Genomic DNA, 22,578 nt, shown 5'->3' with positions numbered 1-22,578 from the left:
TCTAAATTGTTTTTGTTGTTTTTTAATGGGGGCAAAAGAAAATCATGTTTTTTTTATTATTTAAATGAAAATGAAAACATATCGAGATATATATCAAATATCGTATTTTTTTGGGACAATATCGAGATATCAATTATTATTTTTATATCGCCCAGCCCTACTGTGGAGTTGTTTTAACTAATTTACCTTAACATTAATATCCCGTGCCTTGGATATTTTTATGAAATGATGCTGTCTACTCAGAGCTGGACGTTGCAGACCAGGAATCTGCTTCCATCTCTTCAGCCGCCTCAGGTTTAACAACATGCTGGATTATCAGGTCCCCCAGCTACTGAGAATGCCGTTGCAGGTTAACAAGCACAGAAACACACTCTCACACAAAGATACAAAATACACATGATAAGGGTTACTGGCTATTAACTTCTGGAAACATTCTGAAGCAGATACACACAAACATACTTTAAACATTCATTTCAGGAGCTGTGTCTGCATACCAAGCTGCTGGCCCCTATCACCTGTACCATTGCTGAGTTCCTGTCCAAAGCACCCGAACCTCCCCCTATTCTCATAGTAAAAAATGCTGTGCAGATGCTTAAGGTAAGACCCACAATCTTTTGCTTGAAATGCTTATAATGTTCCTCTGCTTCAAACTTTCTCTGTACAAGCTTTTTGGTTGCTTTTCATGGTGAGAGGATTATAATTCTTATATTTTTCAAAAGTCCTCGGAAGGTGACAAGTTTGTTATTTTGGTTTTGATTTATGGCACTTTGAGTTCAACTGGTTAGATTGAATTAGAAATATTCAAGATGAACTATTTGGCTCGTTTCATCAGGTAAGAGAACATAACCAGAAGTTATCCAGGATTTGGTAACACACAGTCAATGCATTCAAAGGATATGTCTCTAGATGTTAAATATATTTACATTTATGCATTTAGCATAAATGTCGCTATCATCCAAAGCGACTTCCAAAAGAGAGCTTTACAAAAGTGCATAGGTCACTGATCATAACAACGAGATTGCGGGTAAACATTGCGCGTAAATATGATTAGTGTGAAATTGTGCTCTAAAATTGAGAGACTTTGACACTTTTACCTCATGAGGGGCCAAGCAGCAAAACTGCTAGGGCACCTATTGTTTTTGTTAGTTTTATTATTAGGGGCCAAGCAGAGAAGCTGCTAGGGCACCTATTGTTTTTGTTAGTTTTATTAGGGGCCAAGCAGAGAAGCTGCTAGGGCACCTATTGTTTTTGTTAGTTTTTTAATAATAATTATTATCATTATTATTATTATGGGCCAAGCAGCGAAGCTGCTAGGGCACCTATTGTTTTTGTTATTTTTATTATTAGGGTTCTTCCGGTAGGAGGGAACCTATTATTTTTGTTAGTATTCTTATTAGGGTTCCTCCGGTAGGAGGGAACCTATTGTTTTTGTTAGTATTGTTATTATTATTAGGGTTCCTCCGGTAGGAGGGAACCTATTGTTTTTGTTAGTATTCTTATTAGGGTTCCTCCGGTAGGAGGGAACCTATTGTTTTTGTTAGTATTATTATTATTATTAGGGTTCCTCCGGTAGGAGGGAACCTATTGTTTTTGTCAGTATTCTTCTTATTATTTTTTTCCCCTCTCCTTGCGCCCCAATATCTCAAAAAGTCCCTGGTCATAAATTTTCTAATTTGGCACATTGATACCACATGCAAGTGGGTACCTCCACACCAAATATGGGCCACATCAGACCATAGGGGGCGCCACAAGCAATGTCCAAAAGTCCAATTTTCAAAGCGATGGCATTTCAACCCCATTGCTCCAATTATTCTGAGACTTGGTGTACATTCCTCATTTGTCATGAGGAACAAAAAAGCTTCAAGGACCCATAAGGTCCGCCATGATGGATTTTCCTGTACTGTGATAATTTGTGAAAACATTCAAAATCGATCTCCTCTTAAACAAAAGGTCAACAAAGGTCAACAAAAGGTTGAAACGCAAGGTCGTAGGATCGAATCCAGCCACCGTCATCAAGCATGTCGTAATACTGGATTATCTGTTAAGCGAAGCCAGGAATGCCACAGTAGCTGTCTAGCAGAAACGATAATGTTTCATTCTCAGGGGATTTATACTCAAGAAGACTCGGATTTATTGTGCTTTGTAGATATAATGCTGCTACATCTAGCCAGCGCGTCATATTTCTTGCATCATAACTTCTGAACAGTTTGACCAAAAATCACAAGAGTGGACTTTTCTGATTCTTTGTTGCATACCAAGTCATAAATATAACACTTTCCCACGTTGGCCATTTTGGCATGGCACAGTGCCATGAAGGTACTCAAAACGTTTCGGGGTAGCGCCACCGAGCTTCCAAAAAGTATAATGCAATTTTTACAAAGCAAAAGTTTTGCTTTTCTTCTTCATCCATCCATCCATCATCTTCCGCTTGTCCGGGGGTCGGGTCGCGGGGGCAGCAACCTAAGCAGGGAGGCCCAGACTTTCCTCTCCCCGGCCACTTCCACCAGCTCTTCCTGGGGGACCCCGAGGCGTTCCCAGGCCAGCCGAGAGACATAGTCCCTCCAGCGTGTCCTGGGTCTTCCCCGGGGCCTCTTCCCAGTGGGACGTGCCCAGAACACCTCAACTGGCCCCTCTCGACGCGGAGGAGCAGCGGTTCTACTCTGAGCCCCTCCCGGATGACCGAGCTTCTCACCCTATCTCTAAGGGAGAGCCCGGACACCCTGCGGAGAAAACTCATTTCGGCCGCTTGTATTCGCGATCTCGTTCTTTCGGTCACTACCCACAGTTCGTGACCATAGGTGAGGGTAGGAACGTAGATCGACTGGTAAATAGAGAGCTTCGCCTTTCGACTCAGCTCCTTCTTCACCACGACGGACCGATGCAGAGCCCGCATCACTGCGGACGCCGCACCGATCCGCCTGTCGATCTCGCGCTCCATCCTTCCCTCACTCGTGAACAAGACCCCGAGATACTTGAAGTCCTCCGCTTGGGACAAGATCTCCTCCCCGACCCGGAGATTGCACTCCACCTTTTTCCGGTCGATAACCATGGCCTCAGATTTGGAGGTGCTGATTCCCATCCCAGCCGCTTCGCATTCGGTTGCGAACCGCTCCAGTGAGAGCTGGAGGTCACGGCCCGATGAAGCCAACAGGACCACATCATCCGCAAAAAGCAGCGACCCGATCCTGAGGTCACCAAACCGGACCCCCTCAACGCCCTGGCTGCGCCTAGAAATTCTGTCCATATAAGTTATGAACAGAATCGGTGACAAAGGGCAGCCCTGGCGGAGTCCAACCCCCACCGGGAACAAGTTCGACTTACTACCGGCAATGCGGACCAAACTCTGGCACCGGTCGTACCCCGTACTCCCGGAGCACCCCCCACATGAGCCCCCAAGCGACACGGTCGAATGCCTTTTCCAAATCCACAAAACATGTGTAGACTGGTTGGGCTTTTCTTCTTTAGCTACTTAATTTTCCATCTTTTGTGCTGCTTGGCCCTTTCATTGCTGCTTGCAGCTATATTTATAATTGCATCTGGTCAGACTCAAAGTACCGGTGTACAGCACCATGTAGTGGGGTTTGCTCGTTTAAGATAGAAATAGTTAATTTATAATAAAGTAACTTGGGGGCACCACCTCAGAATTTGTTTAAAGGGGCTGAGGAAACCTTGGTTAATAGCCTACGTAATAATCAGTCTAATCTTAAGTAATACATTCAATGAAAGTAGAGCAGATCAGATAACATTAGGGATAATGCGAGTATTATACAAAATGATTTATTTAAGAAAATATAATCATATAATGAACAATACCGGAGAAGTAATGGATTAGTCTTGGGTTTGAATAGTAAAATGACAACGGGATACACAATGGATATGTGAAGAGCGTGTTGGTTGGGGGAAGGGAGAGAGAAAGAGGCCTCGTTGTAAACAATGGTGAACAATCTAGCGGTAACGGTAATCCGAACGAAAGTTAGGTTAATTCACTTGTAATCTAAATCAAACACAGACAAATTAAACCACAACATGCCAATGTCACAATCTAGTCGCAGTTACTTTTGCCGTGTCAAAGTTCCGTGGTCGTCATTGAACGGTTGGTAGACCACAACATGCCAATGGCACAATCTAGTCGCAGTTACTTTTGCCGGGTCAAAGTTCCGTGGTCGTCATTGAACGGTTGGTAGTGTAGCAGTGTGCCTAATTCATGCCGCAGCTTTAAACGACACAATGTCAGGAACGCGTTGTCCAATCACGTAAACGTTGGAGTGTCCCTGCACATATTAGGGTGCTCCGAATGAATGGCTAGAGGGGAGAAACAGACACAGACGGAGCCTGGAGGAGTTATCCGGTTGTCCAGTTACCCAGGATATCATAAATTGCGAAATTGGCCACCCACCAAAAGTGTTGGAGTCCGTGGTCCGGTGAAGTCCACCCGACGCGACACGGAGAACCAAATGGTCGCCAACGTGAACCGCCGACCTGCCGTTCTAACTTTCTGGGGACCAGGGCAGATCCGTGGCGTCTAACGCGTCTGACATGTCCGTGAGTGGAGACTGGAGTAACCTTGCTGTGCGACTCTCAAGCCGCTCCACCACCCCATAAACGCACCAACCCCCACACACACGCACCCTTACACACCACAGACTGTTCCACTACATTGTTTGTTTGTTTTATTATCGGGATTTGAGTGTCGTGGATACAGGCGTTTACGTTGCTGATGTTTTTCTGTTTCATTTGCCTTGACGTGGGTCCAAGGGGGGAATTATGTTGATTTTGGATTGTGTGTTTATTGTTTAGTAAAGAGTACCACGTACATTTGCATTGAGTTTCTGAGCTGTTCTCCTTATTATTTCCCTAATCGCTTAATTGCTGACGGTAACACACCCGTAGTTAATTGGCAGGATTCCGGGCCTGCCTGGCGCCCGAACATTCACTACCTGGGGTTGCCACCGTTACAGAGTGGCGCCCGAACATTCACTACCTGGGGTTGCCACCGTTACAGAGTGGCGCCCGAACAGGGACTTGAACTGGAACTTGAACTGGAACTTGAACTGGAACTTGAACTTGAACTGAACATTTGGAGAATTGGTTGCTGACCTTTTCGGACTCTGAACAGTGAAACCCTTTGAACCCTTTACTAGACTAGAAAAAAAGGAAAGAAAAAGGGAACTTGTTACAAGACAAACAGAGAGGTACATTGTATATATACTGTGCTATACGTGTTTTGTGTATAGTGGTGCATGATTGCTTTTCTTCTTGCCGTGTTGCTGCGCTGATTTGTGTTATCTTGTACTGCGTTGGTTGTTTATACTCTTCATCATGTCTGCGGGTGACCAGGCACGGTCACATTTAGTGTGTACTCCACAAAGCATGTTTCACATGACACAATACAATCCCCTTCATGATAGCACTCGCCTTCCCATCCCTTTAATCTCCAAGGCCTCTAATGATGCAGAGGCAGAGCTGTCCCCTTCCACCTCCTTTAGGCTGCAACTGGAGACTTCACGGGCTCGTCCAGATCCTCCAGTGGAGGCTGCACACCCACCACCATACCTGGCAAGTACTGAGGACATGTCACTGGCAACTCCAACTTCCGTCTCTGGATCAGACATCTCATCACAGCGTGAATTGCCGGCTGTCCTACCTACACCGGGGAGGACGGCTCTACAGTCTTTGGACCAACTGAATCCCTCACCTACAGGCCTGCTTGGGAACCTGGATGAGCAGACCCTCAGTGCTCTTACCAAGGAAATGTCACAGAGTCGTTTCCATATAGAGGCCAGACTCAAATCTTTTGCAGTTAGAACAGGAGAAGAAATGATGAACCTAAACACAGTTGTAACAGACAGCAAAGATGCCCTTGTAAATGAAATGGGGAAAATGTTAAAAGGAATGAAAACATTGGTTGTGGAAGAAACAAAGGAACAGAACACAACACAACTTGGGGTCCTTCGCTTTATGATGGAGCAATTACAACAGGAAGTCCAGCAGGATCTCCGTAACCACCAGGGGACTGTTGCTGTCGATCATGGAAATCTGTCACAAAAGATGGATCACTGTATCAGAATGATGGAGAAGATGGGTACTTCTCTGGGCAGTTTAGAGGCCTATGTATCACAAGGACACCGTGAGCAAGACAGTAAGATGCAAGCTCTTGACATTAAGATTGACACTTGTTTCGCTTACACTAACTCACTACTTTCTCAAGTGAGACCTTTGTTCACTCATACCCTGCCTTTGTCTGCACAGTCGTCAGTACCCTTGCCTCAGTCTAGTACGATGAAAACTGATCTGACACATCTTAGGCTATCTTAGGATGATCTTAAAAAATATCAAACCCCAGCTCGCTAGTTACCTCCGAGGTCGGGCTCAGTCTGTGGAGAAACTGGTGAAACTTGGCCATCAGTTGGAGAAAGACCTAGACCAACACTCATTGCATGAACATCGCCTTGCTTACAATAAGCACTCACAGCCACAGAAGGGTACTTCCAAACCTGTGGAGCAGCCTCCTGTGACTTGCTGGCGGTGCAAAGGTCAACACCCACCTGGTTCGTGCCCTCGATATCAGCCCCCTGCTGGTAGCTATCAGTCTCCACAACAACCCTCAAAAAGCATGCCTCAACCTCCCCAACCTGGACAACAAGGCAATGGAAAGTTGGGAGTGACATCCTCCACTCGTGGCACCCGTAAGGAATCACTGACAACCAAAACTACAAAGGAAGTAGGACCTGGTGCTCGCAACATACCTCAACAGTTGGTAGTTCCTTTGAACATTGGCACATGGAATGGCAAAGCAGAGAGACAGCGCTTGCACCCTGTAAATGTACATGTTACAGCAAGTCTGGGGTTGCCACCGTTACAGAGTGGCGCCCGAACATTCACTACCTGGGGTTGCCACCGTAGACACACAACGGGATCTTTCGTCAAAGTTCCTTGTAATCCAGTGAGTTGCTGATTGAGAAGAATAGGTTAGAGTGCCGTGTACACTTGCATGCCATGCACCTCTAATGATGTCCTTCCTTTGTTGTTCCTCCTCCAGACCATCGATGCCATGGACCCGTGGGAGGACCTGACGGAGCTGGGATACCACCTCGCCGACCTGCCCGTGGAACCCCACCTGGGCAAGATGGTGCTGTGTGCCGTGGTGCTTAAGTGCTTGGACCCCATCCTGACCATCGCCTGCACTCTAGCACACCGCGACCCCTTTGTGCTGCCTTCACAGGCATCCCAGAAGAGGGCAGCCATGCTGTGCCGCAAGCGCTTTACCGCGGCAACCTTTAGCGACCACATGGCTCTGCTACGAGCCTTCCAGGTATCAGAAGTAGGATGGGAGTTGATTGTGTGACTGGTCAGAACATTGAAAAATTCCTTTTTGACAATGTGTTGTTGTTTTTGATAATATCCTATAACACATTAATAATGAATGAATGGCCTGATGTGTTTGTCATCTTGTTTGCAGGCGTGGCAGAAGGCCCGCAGTGATGGCTGGGAGAGATCCTTCTGTGAGAAAAACTTCCTGTCCCAGGCCACCATGGAGATCATCATAGGCATGAGGACCCAGCTGCTAGGACAGCTCAGAGCAATAGGTGGGTTCCCTGGTTAACTCTTTGTGTGTTGTTTAATCCTCCGACTTAACTCGTTCCAACATTCACACTTGAATGTTTTCCATAGTTTTTTTTATCCAACAAATGCTATTACTAAGGAAAGACATATTGAATGGTAGGGGTATACAATACACTCAACTTATGATTCGATACATATCACGATACTGGGTTCACGATATGATACGTATCACAATATTTTGAACAAAATAAAATAAATTAAACAGAAATTCACATGGCAGATTTATTTCCAAAACATTAACAAATTTCCATCACTTGATTTGTTGTACATGTAACTTAGGTTATATGTACCTATAACCTATACAAGTGGCGATTTCTTTAAGACTGCAAGGGAAGCTCAGCTTCCCCTAAAATGTCCCAAAATTAATGTTCAAATATTTACTATTTTGTGTTAACATTTTAAATGCAGTAGAACACGTTCATATCGAATACGAGTTTGTTCAGAATCAGCTACATATATTAGCAGGTCGACTGACTGATTTCCTTCTCATACATTCCCATAGCTTCACAGTGCATTTCCGTGTTGAAGCCCGGCGGATTTTGCAAGTGTAGTCGAAAGCCAAACTGCTGCAATCTATTTCTTGGTATTTACTTGGTGAAATTTGCTAGCCAATTTTCATCATACATTTCATACAATTATACACCACATTCCTTGTTTCAGTTTAACCTAATTCCCACATTTCCTTCGAGTTTAATATTGTTTCGTTAGATCGTTCGTTCATTCATTCATTCATTCATTCATACATACTGTAGGCTAGACTAGTGTCGTAGGAGTGAACTAGCCAGTGAACTAGCAAAATAAATGGAAAATGTATATGATGTAGGCTGAAAATTAGCTTCCCCTATTTGAAAGACCAGCAGCCGCCACTGACCTATACGTAGGTTGCTCAACCAATAGGATAATACAAAAATTGCCATAATTCTACGAGACATACAGTGCTGCTTGAAAGTATGTGAACCCCTTGAGCAGTTTGGAGTTTTCTGTTGTTTTACCATGATTTTCCTATTTTATCATCACCAGTTTTCCATATATGAAATGTCAGATTTATGTTTTTCAATTGCATGTACTTGTTTAGAGGGAATTGGGAATTTGCTTAATTAGTCAATTAAGCAAACAAATCAAATGAGACATCCTTAGGAAAAGGGTTGGGCAACACAGATTAAAAGATAGAGGAAACCAACCAAACTACTCTAGTGCCAAGGTGTACCCACACAGATCAACAATAGTAAAGGAGATATCCGAGGACATCAGGAAGATGGTACTGACAGCCCATCAGTCTGGTGAAAGCTATAAGACCATCTCCAAAAGATTCCAGCTTCATCCATCCACTGTAAGACAAATCATTTACAAATAGAGGGCATTCAACATGACCGCAACTGCTTAGAAGTGGACGCCCATCAAGACTATCACCAAGAAGCACCATAATAATAATAATAATAAATCAGGTAAAAGCCAGAAAGCACTTGGACAAACCAGAGGCCTTCTGGAAGTCCATTCTCTGGACAGATGAGTCCAAGATAGAATTATTTGTCCATCCATCCATCATCTTCCGCTTGTCCGGGGGTCGGGTCGCGGGGGCAGCAACCTAAGCAGGGAGGCCCAGACTTTCCTCTCCCCGGCCACTTCCACCAGCTCTTCCTGGGGGACCCCGAGGCGTTCCCAGGCCAGCCGAGAGACATAGTCCCTCCAGCGTGTCCTAGGTCTTCCCCGGGGCCTCTTCCCAGTGGGACGTGCCCAGAACACCTCACCAGGGAGGCGTCCAGGAGGCATCCTTATCAGATGCCCGAGCCACCTCAACTGGCCCCTCTCGACACGGAGGAGCAGCGGTTCTACTCTGAGCCCCTCCCGGATGACCGAGCTTCTCACCCTATCTCTAAGGGAGAGCCCGGACACCCTGCGGAGAAAACTCATTTCGGCCGCTTGTATTCGCGATCTCGTTCTTTCGGTCACTACCCACAGTTCGTGACCATAGGTGAGGGTAGGAACGTAGATCGACTGGTAAATAGAGAGCTTCGCCTTTCGACTCAGCTCCTTCTTCACCACGACGGACTGCTTTTCTGCTTTTCTGCTTCCGGACCTGGATGACTCCATATTATCCAGGGAAACATTAATTCTCAGGCCTATCAACAAATACTTGATCAGAAACTCTGGCCATCAGTCAGGGAGTTGAAGCTAAGCTGAAAATGGGTTCTGCAACAAGACAACGACCCAAAGCTAACCCTAACCCAACTAAAACTACCAAGGAATTTCTTAAAAGAGGATTTGTACTCTGGATTGGCCTAGTCAAAATCCGGAGCTCAATCCAATAGAAATGTTCTGGCTAGACCTGAAGCGGGCAGTACATGCCAGATATCCCTCTAACCTCTCTCAACTGGCTGAGTTCTGCAAGGAGGAGTGGGCAAAAATCCCCAACAGCAGATGCGAGAGACTGGTCAGTGGTTACAGAAGATGTTTGGTTGAAGTAATGGCTGCAAAAGGAGGTGCCACAAGCTACTAACTAAAATTGTTCACTTAGTTTTGCAATTTTTTGTGAATAAATTATGAAAATACACAATTTGTCTTTGTTTGTGTCCATTATTTGAAAAGTCTGCTTTACAAATTGGTGTTTGGATGTACATTTAAAAATTGTATTTTACATTTTTGTACAAATACAGTGACCATGTCTGACCAGTCAGGTCAGTACTCGTGTAAAGAATCTCTGTTTCATCATAGACTCGGACCTTGGGTTAGTTAAGCAGATTAACTCAGTGGTGAAAAACAGTTTCTATAAGTTACGACTGATTTCTAAGTTTAAATCTGCATTCTCTTTTAAAGACTTTGAAACTGTTATTCATGCTTTTATCACCTCACGTTTAGATTATTGCAATTCCCTTTATGATGGTCTCCCCCAGTCCTCACTCTCCGGTCTTCAGATGGTGCAGAATGCTGCTGCCAGAATTGTATCATTCACTAGGAGGTTTGATCACATTTCCCCAGTTTGGCCTCTGCACTGGCTTCCTGTCCAGTATAGAATACATTTTAAAATGTTATTGTTTGTTTTTAAAGCTCTTAATGGACAGGCCCCTTTGTATATCTCGGACCTCATACAACTACAAGCACCCATTAGGTCACTGAGGTCTGCGGACAAACTACTTTTATACACTCCCCGGTCACGCTGCATACGTACAGGTGATAGCCTTTGCAGTTGCCGGTCCTATGCTGTGGATTCAACTTCCCCTTTCTATCAGGCAGGCTCCTTCATTGTCTGTTTTTAAATCCAAACTTAAAACACACTTATATGCACTAGCATTTCCCACTACCTCTTGAGTTGTAATGTTACTTATTTTACTGTTATTGACTGTTTGTATTTTGTTTTTACTATGTATTTTATGGTGTCTTTTTTGTGCTTTTTTTCGGCACCTCGGTCAGCCTTGCTGTGTTAGTGTGCTTTATAAATACAATTTACTTACTTACTTACTTACTTACATGTATGGAGGGTTCACAAACTTTCAAGCAGCACTGTATTGTAAAAGGTTTGCATCACAATATATTGTACCTCGTTATATTGTTACATCCCTACGGAATAGTAAAGCAAATACCTTACATTGGTTCCCAGGGTTTGTGCGAGCGCGTGGTGGCGGAGACATCCGGGATGTAAATCTGAACTCTGAAAACTGGGCAGTGGTAAAGGCGGCCCTGGTGGCAGGGATGTACCCCAATGTGATCCACGTGGACCGGGATACCTGCTCCATCTCTGGGGTTAAGGAAAAGAAAGTCCGCTTCCACCCAACCTCTGTTCTCAGCCAACCACAGTACAAGAAGGTAAGGGGTGGAACTTTGTATTTACTGTGTTAGTTACATTTACATTTAGTCATTTAGCAGACACTCTTATCCAGAGCGACTTACAGTAAGTACAGGGACATTCTCCCCGAGGCAAGTAGGGTGAAGTGCCTTGCCCAAGGACACAACATCATTTTGCACGGCCGGGGAATCAAACCAACAACCTTCTGATTAATAGCCCGACTCCCTAACCGCTCAGCCACCTGACTCCCTAGTTACTTCCTAACTACTTGGGGGCCAAACAGAAAAGCTGCGAAGCCACCTATTGTGTTTCTACTTTTTCTTCTTATTGGGGCCAAGCAGCGAACCTGCAAAACCACATATTACACACATACAGCATTCCACCCAGCTGCTAGTCCAAGCACTTGTCCTCTCCAAGTTGGACTACTGGTCTTCAACCTTCCCAGATGCTCCCATGTCACCTCGCTCCTCATCTCCCTTTACTGGCTACCCATCACAGCCCGTATCAGATTCAACTGATACGGGCTGCACCTGCCTACATCCAGTCTCTCCTCCAGCCTGACACCCCCACCCGCCACCTATGGCCTTCTTCTGACAACCGTCTGGTGGTCCAACCCAGGGCAGGACTTAGGGTGGGGGGGCCCCTAGCCCCCTCCCCCCCACCCAGGGGCCCTGAAGGTAGGGGCCAGGGGCCCAAAACCTCTGGCCCCTACCTTCTATAGACCTTTTTTGGAACGTAAACAATAACAGATCAGTTTAGAACGCAAGGCCCTGAACTACATCCGGCTAGCGCGTTTCCTACATTATCGCTAGCTACTTTACCATCGAGTTAACATGACTAGCGCATATTACCATCAATTAACTGGCTGTGGATAGCAGTGATACATCGAATAGTGTCCCCTAACCGACCCACTGGATCAGAACGTTATTTATTTTAGGCTATAATTTATTTTATGCTGATCTGAAATTGATAGCCTACCTATGGTAGAGCTAGAGTTAATCTATCCCGATGTCTACTGTACCACTATTTCAAATAGTTGCTACATTAGCCTACCAAATAGTATTTGGTAGAGTGCGTTTACAGTCAGTAAAGAGGTTATTGGAGCCTATAAAAGTCTGATGCCTACAACTATTTTTTCAATGGGAGTCAACAAACAATGTACATATTAAGACATGACGGCTTAAAAAGACCTACACCAGCTGTGATGCCTGCATACTAAAAGCAACGGTCAGGGAGGTGTGCAGCACAGGCTATATCTGCTGGTTACTTGTTGAATAACTGCTGTGAAATTGTAGTAATTAATAAACGCACCGATAAATATTCAATATGATTTGGCTTTTTACATCACCCACCTGTCATTTCTGAACCCAGTGTATGGTCGAGGGTTAAAAAAACAGGTGGATATGAGAGTTAGCCATAGCCTAGGACTACGCATGCAGTTATCCACAACCGAGTTATCTCTACTGAAGTATATTTATTGTTCAGGTGGATCCCTTGCCTGTTGCGCAAATTCATTTCAGTAACCTAAGAAAAGACACATCGCCACTGATGCTAGGCATGATTGGAAATTCCCTTCCATGACAAGTTATACACCCCAAACCATTTTTTTAAAGCACTAACCCAGATAGCAAACTTCACTGAAACTACGCTGAATCAACATCCGCTTTTAACGCTAATTTCATTGAAACGTCAGACTCTGATGTTGACCCATCATCATTTTGCACCCTTATTTAATATTGAAACAACGTTGAAAAACCAACGCGATTCTAACGGTATTTCCACCAATATTACTATTGAAACAACGTTGAAAGATCAACAAGCTATTCTTTACAGCAGCAACCCACTCGTCCCGTTTTTATAGGAAATTTAAACTTGTTGACAACTTGTTCTTCCACAATCTCGATGAACAGCCAAACACAGAAACATTTTTTGCCACAGTAACTTGCTCACTTATGCTTCTAAACTGACTTCCATCAAAACAATCATTCGCGCGTCTGAAACCGGAAGCTTTGAGAATATGTCAACTTTGATGTGATCATCTCACATCCATTTGCTATTCAACTCGCTACTGTAGCCTAGTACTAGTATATGGCCGATACCTTGTTCGTGAAAATCTTGATATTGATTTGGGGACAATGACATGGCTGTTTAGCTGCTTAGTCTTCTTGTCAAACATATTGTCAAATTATATTTACTGTTTGTCAACTGTACACAATGTTATTGCCTATGAATCTTGCTAGCATAACTTATCTTTCTGGCTAATAGCTCAGTCCTCCGCTGCGCGTAAACGTAAACGCGGGGCCCCCGGGCTGCAGCCCCCGGGCTGCAGCCCAGTCAAGCCCAATGGTAAGTCCGGCCTTGGTCCCACCTCTCAAGATCGCCCGCTCCCAACCCAAGCTCTTCTCCTGTCTGGCCCCCCAATGGTGGAATCATCTCCCCACCTCCATCAGAGATACTGACTGTCTACTCGCCTTCAAGAAAAGGCTAAAGACACACTTGTTCCGGGAGTACAACGGTACTTAAGAAAGATTTGTTGGATCCGATGTTCGTTTATTTCCTCCAGGAGCACAATGACATTTACTGAGGGACTTGTTGCACTTGTTAAATAATAATAATAATACATTTTATTTATATAGTGCTTTTCAAAGTTCTCAAAGTCGCTGTACGCTCCTGTTTCGCCCGCGTGACAAAAATGCTGCCTCCCCCTCCCTCAGTTACGACGCACTAAATTCTAACAAATATATTTTTTAGACGCTACACATGTTATACATCATTGGAAAGCTACGATTCTTGTGCTTCCATTGAAATAAACCAATTCAAGATCAAGTCGCAATAGCAAGCAAAGTCAACGTCTTTTTCCGGTGAACATTCCTTCAACAATGCCAAAGAAAAAAGTTGTACTCACCCTAAGTGGTTCAAATAGGTCCAGGTGTGCAAATCATGCCATCAAAACTTGATCTGCGTAAGTCCCAAGGGTTCAAAGTATCTAACCATGTAAAGTAATTCGTCCAAATACAATGTTTTACGTTCATGAATAGCCATTATCCTTTGTTTCATTATGCAAGTTAGCCGACGGAAGAAACAACTTGTTCACATAAAAGTGTTCTTTTCTCCGGTTAGCAACGGAGTATTTACAATATGAAGGCATCAAAATGTCCGTTGAACCCTCCCCTTTTGATTGACACCTTGTTTGACCCAATAGGAGCTTCCATGCCCCGTTGATAGCCCTCTAAAGCCAACTAGGTCTGTGCGTCCTGCGCCCCCCCCCCACACACTCGTTCTAAACAAATTTCTCGAACTGGCTTCGACTGGCTCTGAAATTGGCTCGTTAGCCTTGTAGCTGACAGCTAGCTGAAAATGCCAATACCTCATTTGTATGCGTCTGTGGAGCCTTCAAAATAACAGTCGATTGCGCAATATGGTTGACAGAATCAGTGTTCTTTGTGCGCCAATCCTTGGAATCAGATAAAGCACTCCAATGTGTTCATGCTTCAGTTTTTGTGTTTCAGTAATACTAATTAGGGATTTAGCTATTATATATGATAGTTCTAAGTACCACCTTTCATTAGAGATAACAATTATGAAAAATAATACCTTTTTATTTGACCTTGACCTTGGTTACAAAGGGTCATTTTGGAGTCTCCAAAAGACCCTTTTAGAAAATGCCTGGATGTACTCTTACAAAAACATGTGTCAAATATGAATATATTGTGGTATTATGTTTGACTTTTGATTTGAATTGGGTAAGGCTTCAACCTGTGGTCCAATTTAGTCTTCCAGCTAATACCTACCACCTCTAGGCCTCTTCAGGCCTCTGTTTTCAAAACAAAATCTAGGCGGAAATAGAAATTTTCACTTTCCTTGTGTTCAAGCTTCTATTACTCAACACCAGTAGGACTGACAGGGGTCCTGACAACAGGGGAAATAACTTCAGAGTGTCAGCTTTCAAAAGAGATCATTTACATGCATGTACTCCAAATGGTTCAAGAACAGCTTTCAATTTACTTTGGGTATGCTGTTTAGGCGTTTTCAGGCAAATTTAACAGGAATATGAAAAGGTTAACAGAATGGCCGATGTTTGACACTGTCATATCATATGATTTGACCTTGGCTGAAATTGGAAGATTCTATAGCTAAGATAGCGTAGCTAATAGAAGTGTAGAAGAAGAGCAACGGAAAAATGTAAATGTGTATGTATACATAATGTATATGGTGTGCAGCATTATAGAAAATTCTAGAAAAGAAAATTGATGAAAATAAACCCGTTTGTGCTCCCCCCCCTGCCCAATAAGAATCGATAAGAGAATCGATAAGGAATCGAATCGATAAGCAGGAATTGATAAGGAATCGGAATTGTTAAAATCTTATCAATACTCATCCCTACCGATGCTGCTAACACTGGCATCGTTGCCTACGGTGCCTCAACAAATGGGCATCGTCTGTGTTTTGTCATTTTAGAACCGGAAGGTTTCGGTAGTATCGGTTCTCGTGACATCCCTATTAGTAACTACCATACCAAACATGGGTCACGCGGGACAATAGGTGGTGCCTACAGGCCGCGCCCCAATTTGTCCTTTTTCAAAGTGGTGCCATTTGAAGCCCATAAGTCCCAACATTCTGAAACTGAGTACCTATGACTTATTTCTCATGAGGAACCAAAAAGCCTCAAGAACCAATGCCTGCCACCATATTGGATTTTTCTGTACATAAAGATTTTTTCCAAACTACAAAACTCTTCTCATGAACCTTACAGGGTTCTTACGATCATGGAAAACCTGGAAAAATCGTGGAATTTCAAAATTGTGTTTTCCAGGCCTGGAAAAGTCATGGAAAAATTAAAACATATGGAAGTCATGGAAATCAGTTATTTTCATGTTATTAATTAATCCTTTTTTTACAACAGAAATATTCGAATAAAACATCTGCCATGACCTGAACAAGGATCACTGCGCGAGCTCATTATGTACGTTATAGACCAATGCTGAATCCCTGGCGCTTGTTTACCAGCTGTACTGCAGTTTGCCTCGCCACGTCTCGAGCTCGTTATAATATCGCATGCTGGCCACGTCAATTATGTAGTGTTGGAGGTAACGGTTTACCACAGATATTAGCACAAAGCTAGCGAGCTAACTAAAATTACGGTAGCTATGCCAGGCAAATGTACATTCAACAATGCTTGGCTACACATGCCACAACTTTCATTGTGGATATCTAAAGCTCAAAACGTATCATGTGCAAAATGTTAATTTTGTGGAAAAGTTTGACGTTTCCAATATGGGTGAGGATGCGCTAACTAGCCATATGAAAGGCAAAAAACACCTAAGCCGCGTCTCGACCGAGACAAACAACACTCTCATCCCCAGCTACTTCAACCCAGGACCAGCCAATGTTCCCACTACGAATTCTACTACAAATCCTATCAAGCAAACATCCATATTGGCCACTGTAAATAGGAATGAAGTCCTAGCTGCCGAGGTGTTGTGGACTTTGAAGGTAGTGAACTCTCATTATTCATACAAGTCATGCGAAGAAACATCGGTCATATTTCCCAATGTTCCCAGACAGCCAAATAGCATCAAGATTTGCATACAGTGAAAGAAAATATGCGTATATAAGTACATTTGGACTCGCACCTTACTTTAAGTCCCTCACATTGCGAGAGGTGTCCAGACAACTTGCACAAGCACTTACAATCAAAACAAATGGACATGCATGTCAGAATATGGGATGGTGGAGAGGTAAAAACCACATAAATTGGCTCAGAATTCATGGGACATTCCTCTAAAATTCTCTTAATGCGCATTATATGTTGAATATACATGTATTATGGTATTTTCTTTCCTGAAATTAATATACATTTCTTTCGTTTTTCATTGTGCTGCAACTTATTTTTATCTAATTCACGAATGAGAATGAAATGTATTAATTTGTTAAACAGTTAAATATTAATAGTCAGTTTTATGCATAATTTGTTTAGTGCATTGGAATTTTGGCTAAAAGTCATGGAAAAGTCATGGAATTCCATTTGCCAAAGTGTGTATGAACACCCTGACCTTAGCTCCGATTGACTTGATTCTGGGTCCTACGCGTGTAGGATACATGTCTTTCTATAGGGTGATAAGCGATAAGCAATGTATTACAAAATGGCCAAATTATGAACATAATGCAGGCATGCAAAACTCCTCACCTTTAGGTGAGACTCGCCTTTTTGAAACCAAAATGGGTCACCTAAGTGATTTGTGCAGATCCGATGAGAAAATATTTTTTTGGGGGGGTCGTGGCCTTGGCAACACAGAATTTTACTCGTGTTTCGCAACTTTACAACTGGCTATCGAATCAAGCGGAGCTGGTTCATGCAGGGGACGCGAGACCTAGCGCGTCACTAGCAACTCGTCATCACGCGTCAGATCACACCTTCCTAATAGGGTGGGGTATATAGCAGGGATCCCGGCACTTGCATTGCTAGTGTGACACAGATGCTCTCGGTCTCCTGCGGCCTCTGCCTCCCCGGCCTCCACCCTTTGTCTGTGTTCTTCTTTCTCTGACGGTGTCTCAGTTGGGTGCAGCAGGGAGCCGCTGCGAGCACAACCATATGCCAAATCAAATATTACAATAATGTATTGTATTGTGTGAAATAAAGTATCAAGTAAACAACACTACTGAGTCCTCTTGCCTGAACTAGTCGTCACTCCTAATGCCTAAACCTCACAGCCAATCAGGAGCAGAATGGGGAGAGGTTTTCTACATTGATCTAATCTGTTAATGTTTCTCCCAAAGTGCACTAGATTGATGCGTTTAACTTTAAAATGTAAGAAATGTTCTTCCGGGGTAGCATGCCCCCGGACCCCCCTAGAGGGTCGGGGGTCGCCGTATCGTTCTCACCTTCTTTACCCCTGACCTGTTTGCATGCCTGATAATGGTGAATTTGCACCTGTTGCACATATTTCATGTGTCCATAAATAAGTGCCACAAGGTAGACACTACAAAATGTTACCATGTGCAAAGGCAACTTCATATCTAAAAAATAATAATAATTAAAGGGAAATATACGTTTTTGCTAAGGCTAAAATATTGCTTTACACATCTACTATTCATTAACCGATACTCCAATTATATCAGAAGTTCAGTGGAAGACACCTGATTAAAATGCATGTTCGTTTCCAGGATTCTACAGAGCTAGATAACTACCCATTAATTTGAATCGGGTATGTTGGAGCAGGGAAACATCTAAAACATGCAGGACAGGGGGTCCCTGAGGACCAGGGTTGAGAACCACTGTTCTAGACCATGGAGGGCCAAGCTGGGGCCAGTTGTACTGTTAGAAAGGCCAGTTACATGAAACATTATTGTTGTTATGTAGTTTTATTTCCAGCATTGAAGGCACTAACAGCCAAAAGCAGTGGCGCCCCAGAAATGTTTCATAGGAGTGGCGAAAAAGAGAAGCAGAAAAGTGCAACACCCTCCCACTACCATTATCTCTAATTCACTCTCCTAAGTCTCATCTATGTTGTATGTCTGCAAACTGCTATAATATGAACACGATAACGATAATGATACGAAAGTTATAAAGTCATTGGACTTGTGTTGGGAGGGTTTGACAAGTGTGATGAATATTCACTTTGACTTGATGGGTGTAATCTGTGAAGAAGAAATGGCACCATGCAATGGTGAAGGGCTATAACCCAGGGTTGATTGTAACTGGTGTTGGAAAACACATTTAGTAGGGAAGAATAGAGGAACTGGGCAAAAGGTGCTGGTGTGGAAAGTCCCCCAAAATTGTGTATAATGGGCAGAAAAGATTAGATGGCATTGTATCAAGGCCCTATTGGAGAAGAAGCCATAGGATATTAACAATTGTAGTAGGTCAATAGATCTGTTTTAAAAGTTCAGGGGTGTAATTAGTTTTATATAAATAATGGTGTTCGCGCGTCCATGTTGCTTCACTCGTGTGCCTGCGCCTCGTCCATTACTGTTTACAACGTTAGCAGGACTACATGGTTGGGGTTGCCTTCTCAGCTTGAGAAATACAAGGTGTGGCGTAAGAGCATGAGAACTGGTTGAAATACCTGTGTCTCACGGCCAATGCTTGAGAGTTGGCAGCCCTGGTTAGCATACTTTACAGGTGCCTAGCTTTGTATGATTTGCTTCTCTCCAGCAGTGTTGCCATCTCCTCAGTAAGGAAAGTAGCAGTGCTGCGCGAGGCTATAGTGAGACTGACCGCCTGTGAGTGCTTTGGGACGGCGGAGGAGCTCACGGCAGCACCCGCTGCTCGTTGAGAACAGTACTGCAAAACGATCCGTGCTTTTACGTCTCTAAAACACCAGCAAGTCTCCATCAACACCGGAAAAAGTCTCTAGATTTGACAGAAGTTGCTTTTAACAATAAAAGTCGCCAGGAGGGTTTGGAAAAGTCGCCAGATATAGCGAGAAAGTCGCTAAGTTGACAACACTGCTCTCCAGTTCCTTCCAGTACGTGACTCGTCATTGATATACTGACAGTTAATTGGACAGCTACTCTCCGTGAAAGGTTACGGGAAAGGGGAAGGACAAAGGGTGTTTGGTTGTGTTTTCTCGTAGATCCGAAAAACCGCGGTTTACATGTAAAAACCGAACCGTGGTTTGTGTGTTGAACAATTAATTTTTTTTCGGTTCGGTTTTGCACCCCTAGTTGTCACGTCACAACGGTGGCTTTTTCGAAACCGATCGTTTTACAGCGGCAGTTTCAAATTGTAAGATTTGCATAGGAAAGAGGTGTCAATGAACTTTGAGTTTCACTGTATGTCCATTTTACCCACCGAACTGTCGTTATTCAACTATGACAAGGTAAACTCAGTTTTGCATTCAATGACCCCCTTTAATAGACATTGTTGTTAAGAATAGTTAAATAGATAATGCTACATGATAAATAGAAGGCTTCAAATAGACCACTTAATCAGAATCAGAAAGGGGTTTAATCGCCATGAAAGTTGAAACTGATACTGCTTCTAGTGATCGGCCCCAAAAATCCTGATCCTACTTAAAAGCGCATTACAAAGTTCTAAACTCTAGACATTTTTCTTTTGGTCTATCCAGATCCCCCCGGCCAATGGTCAGGTGGCCGCCATCCAGGCGCTCCCCACTGATTGGCTCATCTTTGACGAGATGACAAGAGCGCACAGGATTGCCAGTATCCGCTGCTGTTCTGTAGTGTCACCTGTCACAGTAGCCATTTTTGGAGGCTGCGCCAAGCTACCCAGCACCGCTTTGCAAGATCCCACTGAACAAAAAGGTACGATTTTTACAGTAAGATTATGCTTTCAGGTGAAAGGGTCCCTTGTTTATATTCATTGTCCTTTCATAAAAAAACATGGTAAAGTGTGGTGCTCTTTACCCATAGTTTAACACTGTTTACGTTAAAAAGGGTTTCTGTGGCCTACACAATTCTGTGTGTATTTTGTTGTTGCCTCTGCTTCTGTAACGACTCGAATATCTCTACTCATTGTATTGTGTGGTAGCAAGTTGGTTGATGAGAATGAACTCTCATCTGCTTGCTGTAGATGAGGTTGTGAATGAGAGCAGTGACAGCGAGATGGAGGACCACTCCACCACCACCCACCTGGCCCAGATGAAGATTGACGAGTGGCTGAACTTTAAACTGGACCAAGAGGTAGGGACGTTAGACCGTAGGCTTGCCAGCTGTGACACTGTGTAGCTGTCTTGCTTGATTCGTCTGTTTGAAGTTTGATCTACTTTAGTAACCTCATTCATACAGTCATGGCTGTGCATTTTCAAATCATGCACCATTTCTTTTGTTGGAAATACAAAATATAAGTAATTCTTCAGTTTACATTGTAGCAAAACAAAAATCAGCCATGCAATATTCATATCCTTTTAGAAACACCTAGAAATAATTCAATTATAATTAAAGCAAAAGCATTTTCTTTAAGCTTCAGTACACTTACTCCCCTCTCTCTCTCCCTCAGGTAGCAGGCTTGGTGTTCCAGCTGAGACAGAAGTGGCATGGGCTGTTCCTCAGGAGAATCCGCTCCCCCTCCAAGCCATGGTCCCAGCTGGATGAGGCGACCATACGAGCCCTGGTGTCGGTGGGTTCATACTGTAGGGGTTAAATATTGGCCAAACAACCAAAACTAATTCCCCCATGGTTTAAAGGAAGATGGGAAACTGAACAGTGTATTAACATGAACCAACTTATGTTAATACCAATGGAATTACAGTTACTTGACTCTATGGGTTAAATAAGAGCAATAATGGTCAGAGTAAGGTTACATTAAATATACATTTAATAACATTGCAAATAAATGAAATCAATTACAAGGCAAACATGTTACAAAATGAAGGTTAACTCTTACCTACCTACCTATCTACCATGATTATTGTAAAACCAGAGATAGAAAGCAAGATGTGAGGAAGGAGAAGGAGTACAAGCCAGAGCTGAGGAGAAGGTCTCAGGAGATCAAGAATCCACAGAACAATGCATCACAAATCATTTTATACACAAGAACAACCAATCAGACCAAATCTTGACCCTTATCAACATATGATTAGCAATACTACAGTAAGTTACACAATGGGGTGTGAGAGCCATCAAGTTGATACCCTATCGAGCAACTCCAGATTTTAGCATATGAGAGGTGGGGGCAGGTTGACACCCAGCCTTACAATTATACCTTTACACTCCACACACATACTCATCTCACAACTGCCACATATTGATCCTTGTAGGATTCCATATTAGCGGGTCCACACAAAGATTCACAGTATCTAGAACTGAATGGCATGTTTTCTTCATTTGTTAACTAATCTTACCTTCTTGTTTTAGGTGCTTGGCTCAGAGGAGCAGTCTGCAGGCCTGCAGCAGCCCACAGGTATTGGCCAGAGGCCCCGGCCAATGTCTTCAGATGAGCCGCCCCAGATCCCCTCCTGGAAAAACCTCAACAGCAGGAGGAACCTTGCAGCAGGGGACAATCCTAACCTCCCCAACGACCTCCATCTCCTCCCCCCACAAGCTAGCAATGACAGGTGCAGAGGGGATCATCAAGCTACAAGCTAAGGCCAAAATGATTATCCCCTAATGAATATGGTATATTTTCTTAAAATTGTAACTGTAAACATTGGACAATCAATATCAATTAAAAGGCCCCTATTTGGTACATATATTATTTTCTTTTTTAAATT

At 43.5% G+C, this 22,578-nt stretch overlaps 1 protein-coding gene across 4 annotated transcripts in view; it reads left to right on the top strand.

Moving 5' to 3' along the window:
• ythdc2 (YTH domain containing 2) overlaps window positions 1-22,578 on the top strand; it is a 66,775-nt gene that overhangs the window by 25,593 nt on the left and 18,604 nt on the right. For 3 of the 4 annotated variants that reach the window (XM_062478452.1, XM_062478453.1, XM_062478455.1), the window contains 9 exons: window positions 244-349; window positions 478-597; window positions 7,040-7,312; window positions 7,460-7,586; window positions 11,219-11,424; window positions 20,476-20,671; window positions 20,940-21,049; window positions 21,366-21,485; window positions 22,223-22,422. In XM_062478452.1, the coding sequence (XP_062334436.1) occupies window positions 244-349; window positions 478-597; window positions 7,040-7,312; window positions 7,460-7,586; window positions 11,219-11,424; window positions 20,476-20,671; window positions 20,940-21,049; window positions 21,366-21,485; window positions 22,223-22,422 (1,458 nt within the window). The remainder of the gene's footprint in view (window positions 1-243; window positions 350-477; window positions 598-7,039; window positions 7,313-7,459; window positions 7,587-11,218; window positions 11,425-20,475; window positions 20,672-20,939; window positions 21,050-21,365; window positions 21,486-22,222; window positions 22,423-22,578) is intronic. The other variant, XM_062478454.1, reaches the window with a different exon arrangement.

The sequence above is a fragment of the Osmerus eperlanus genome, chromosome 14 (genome assembly GCF_963692335.1).
Source record: "Osmerus eperlanus chromosome 14, fOsmEpe2.1, whole genome shotgun sequence".
Classification (NCBI taxonomy): Eukaryota; Metazoa; Chordata; class Actinopteri; order Osmeriformes; family Osmeridae; genus Osmerus; species Osmerus eperlanus.
The sequence above is the reverse complement of the archived record's forward strand: the minus strand, read 5'-3'. Positions and strand labels throughout refer to the sequence as shown.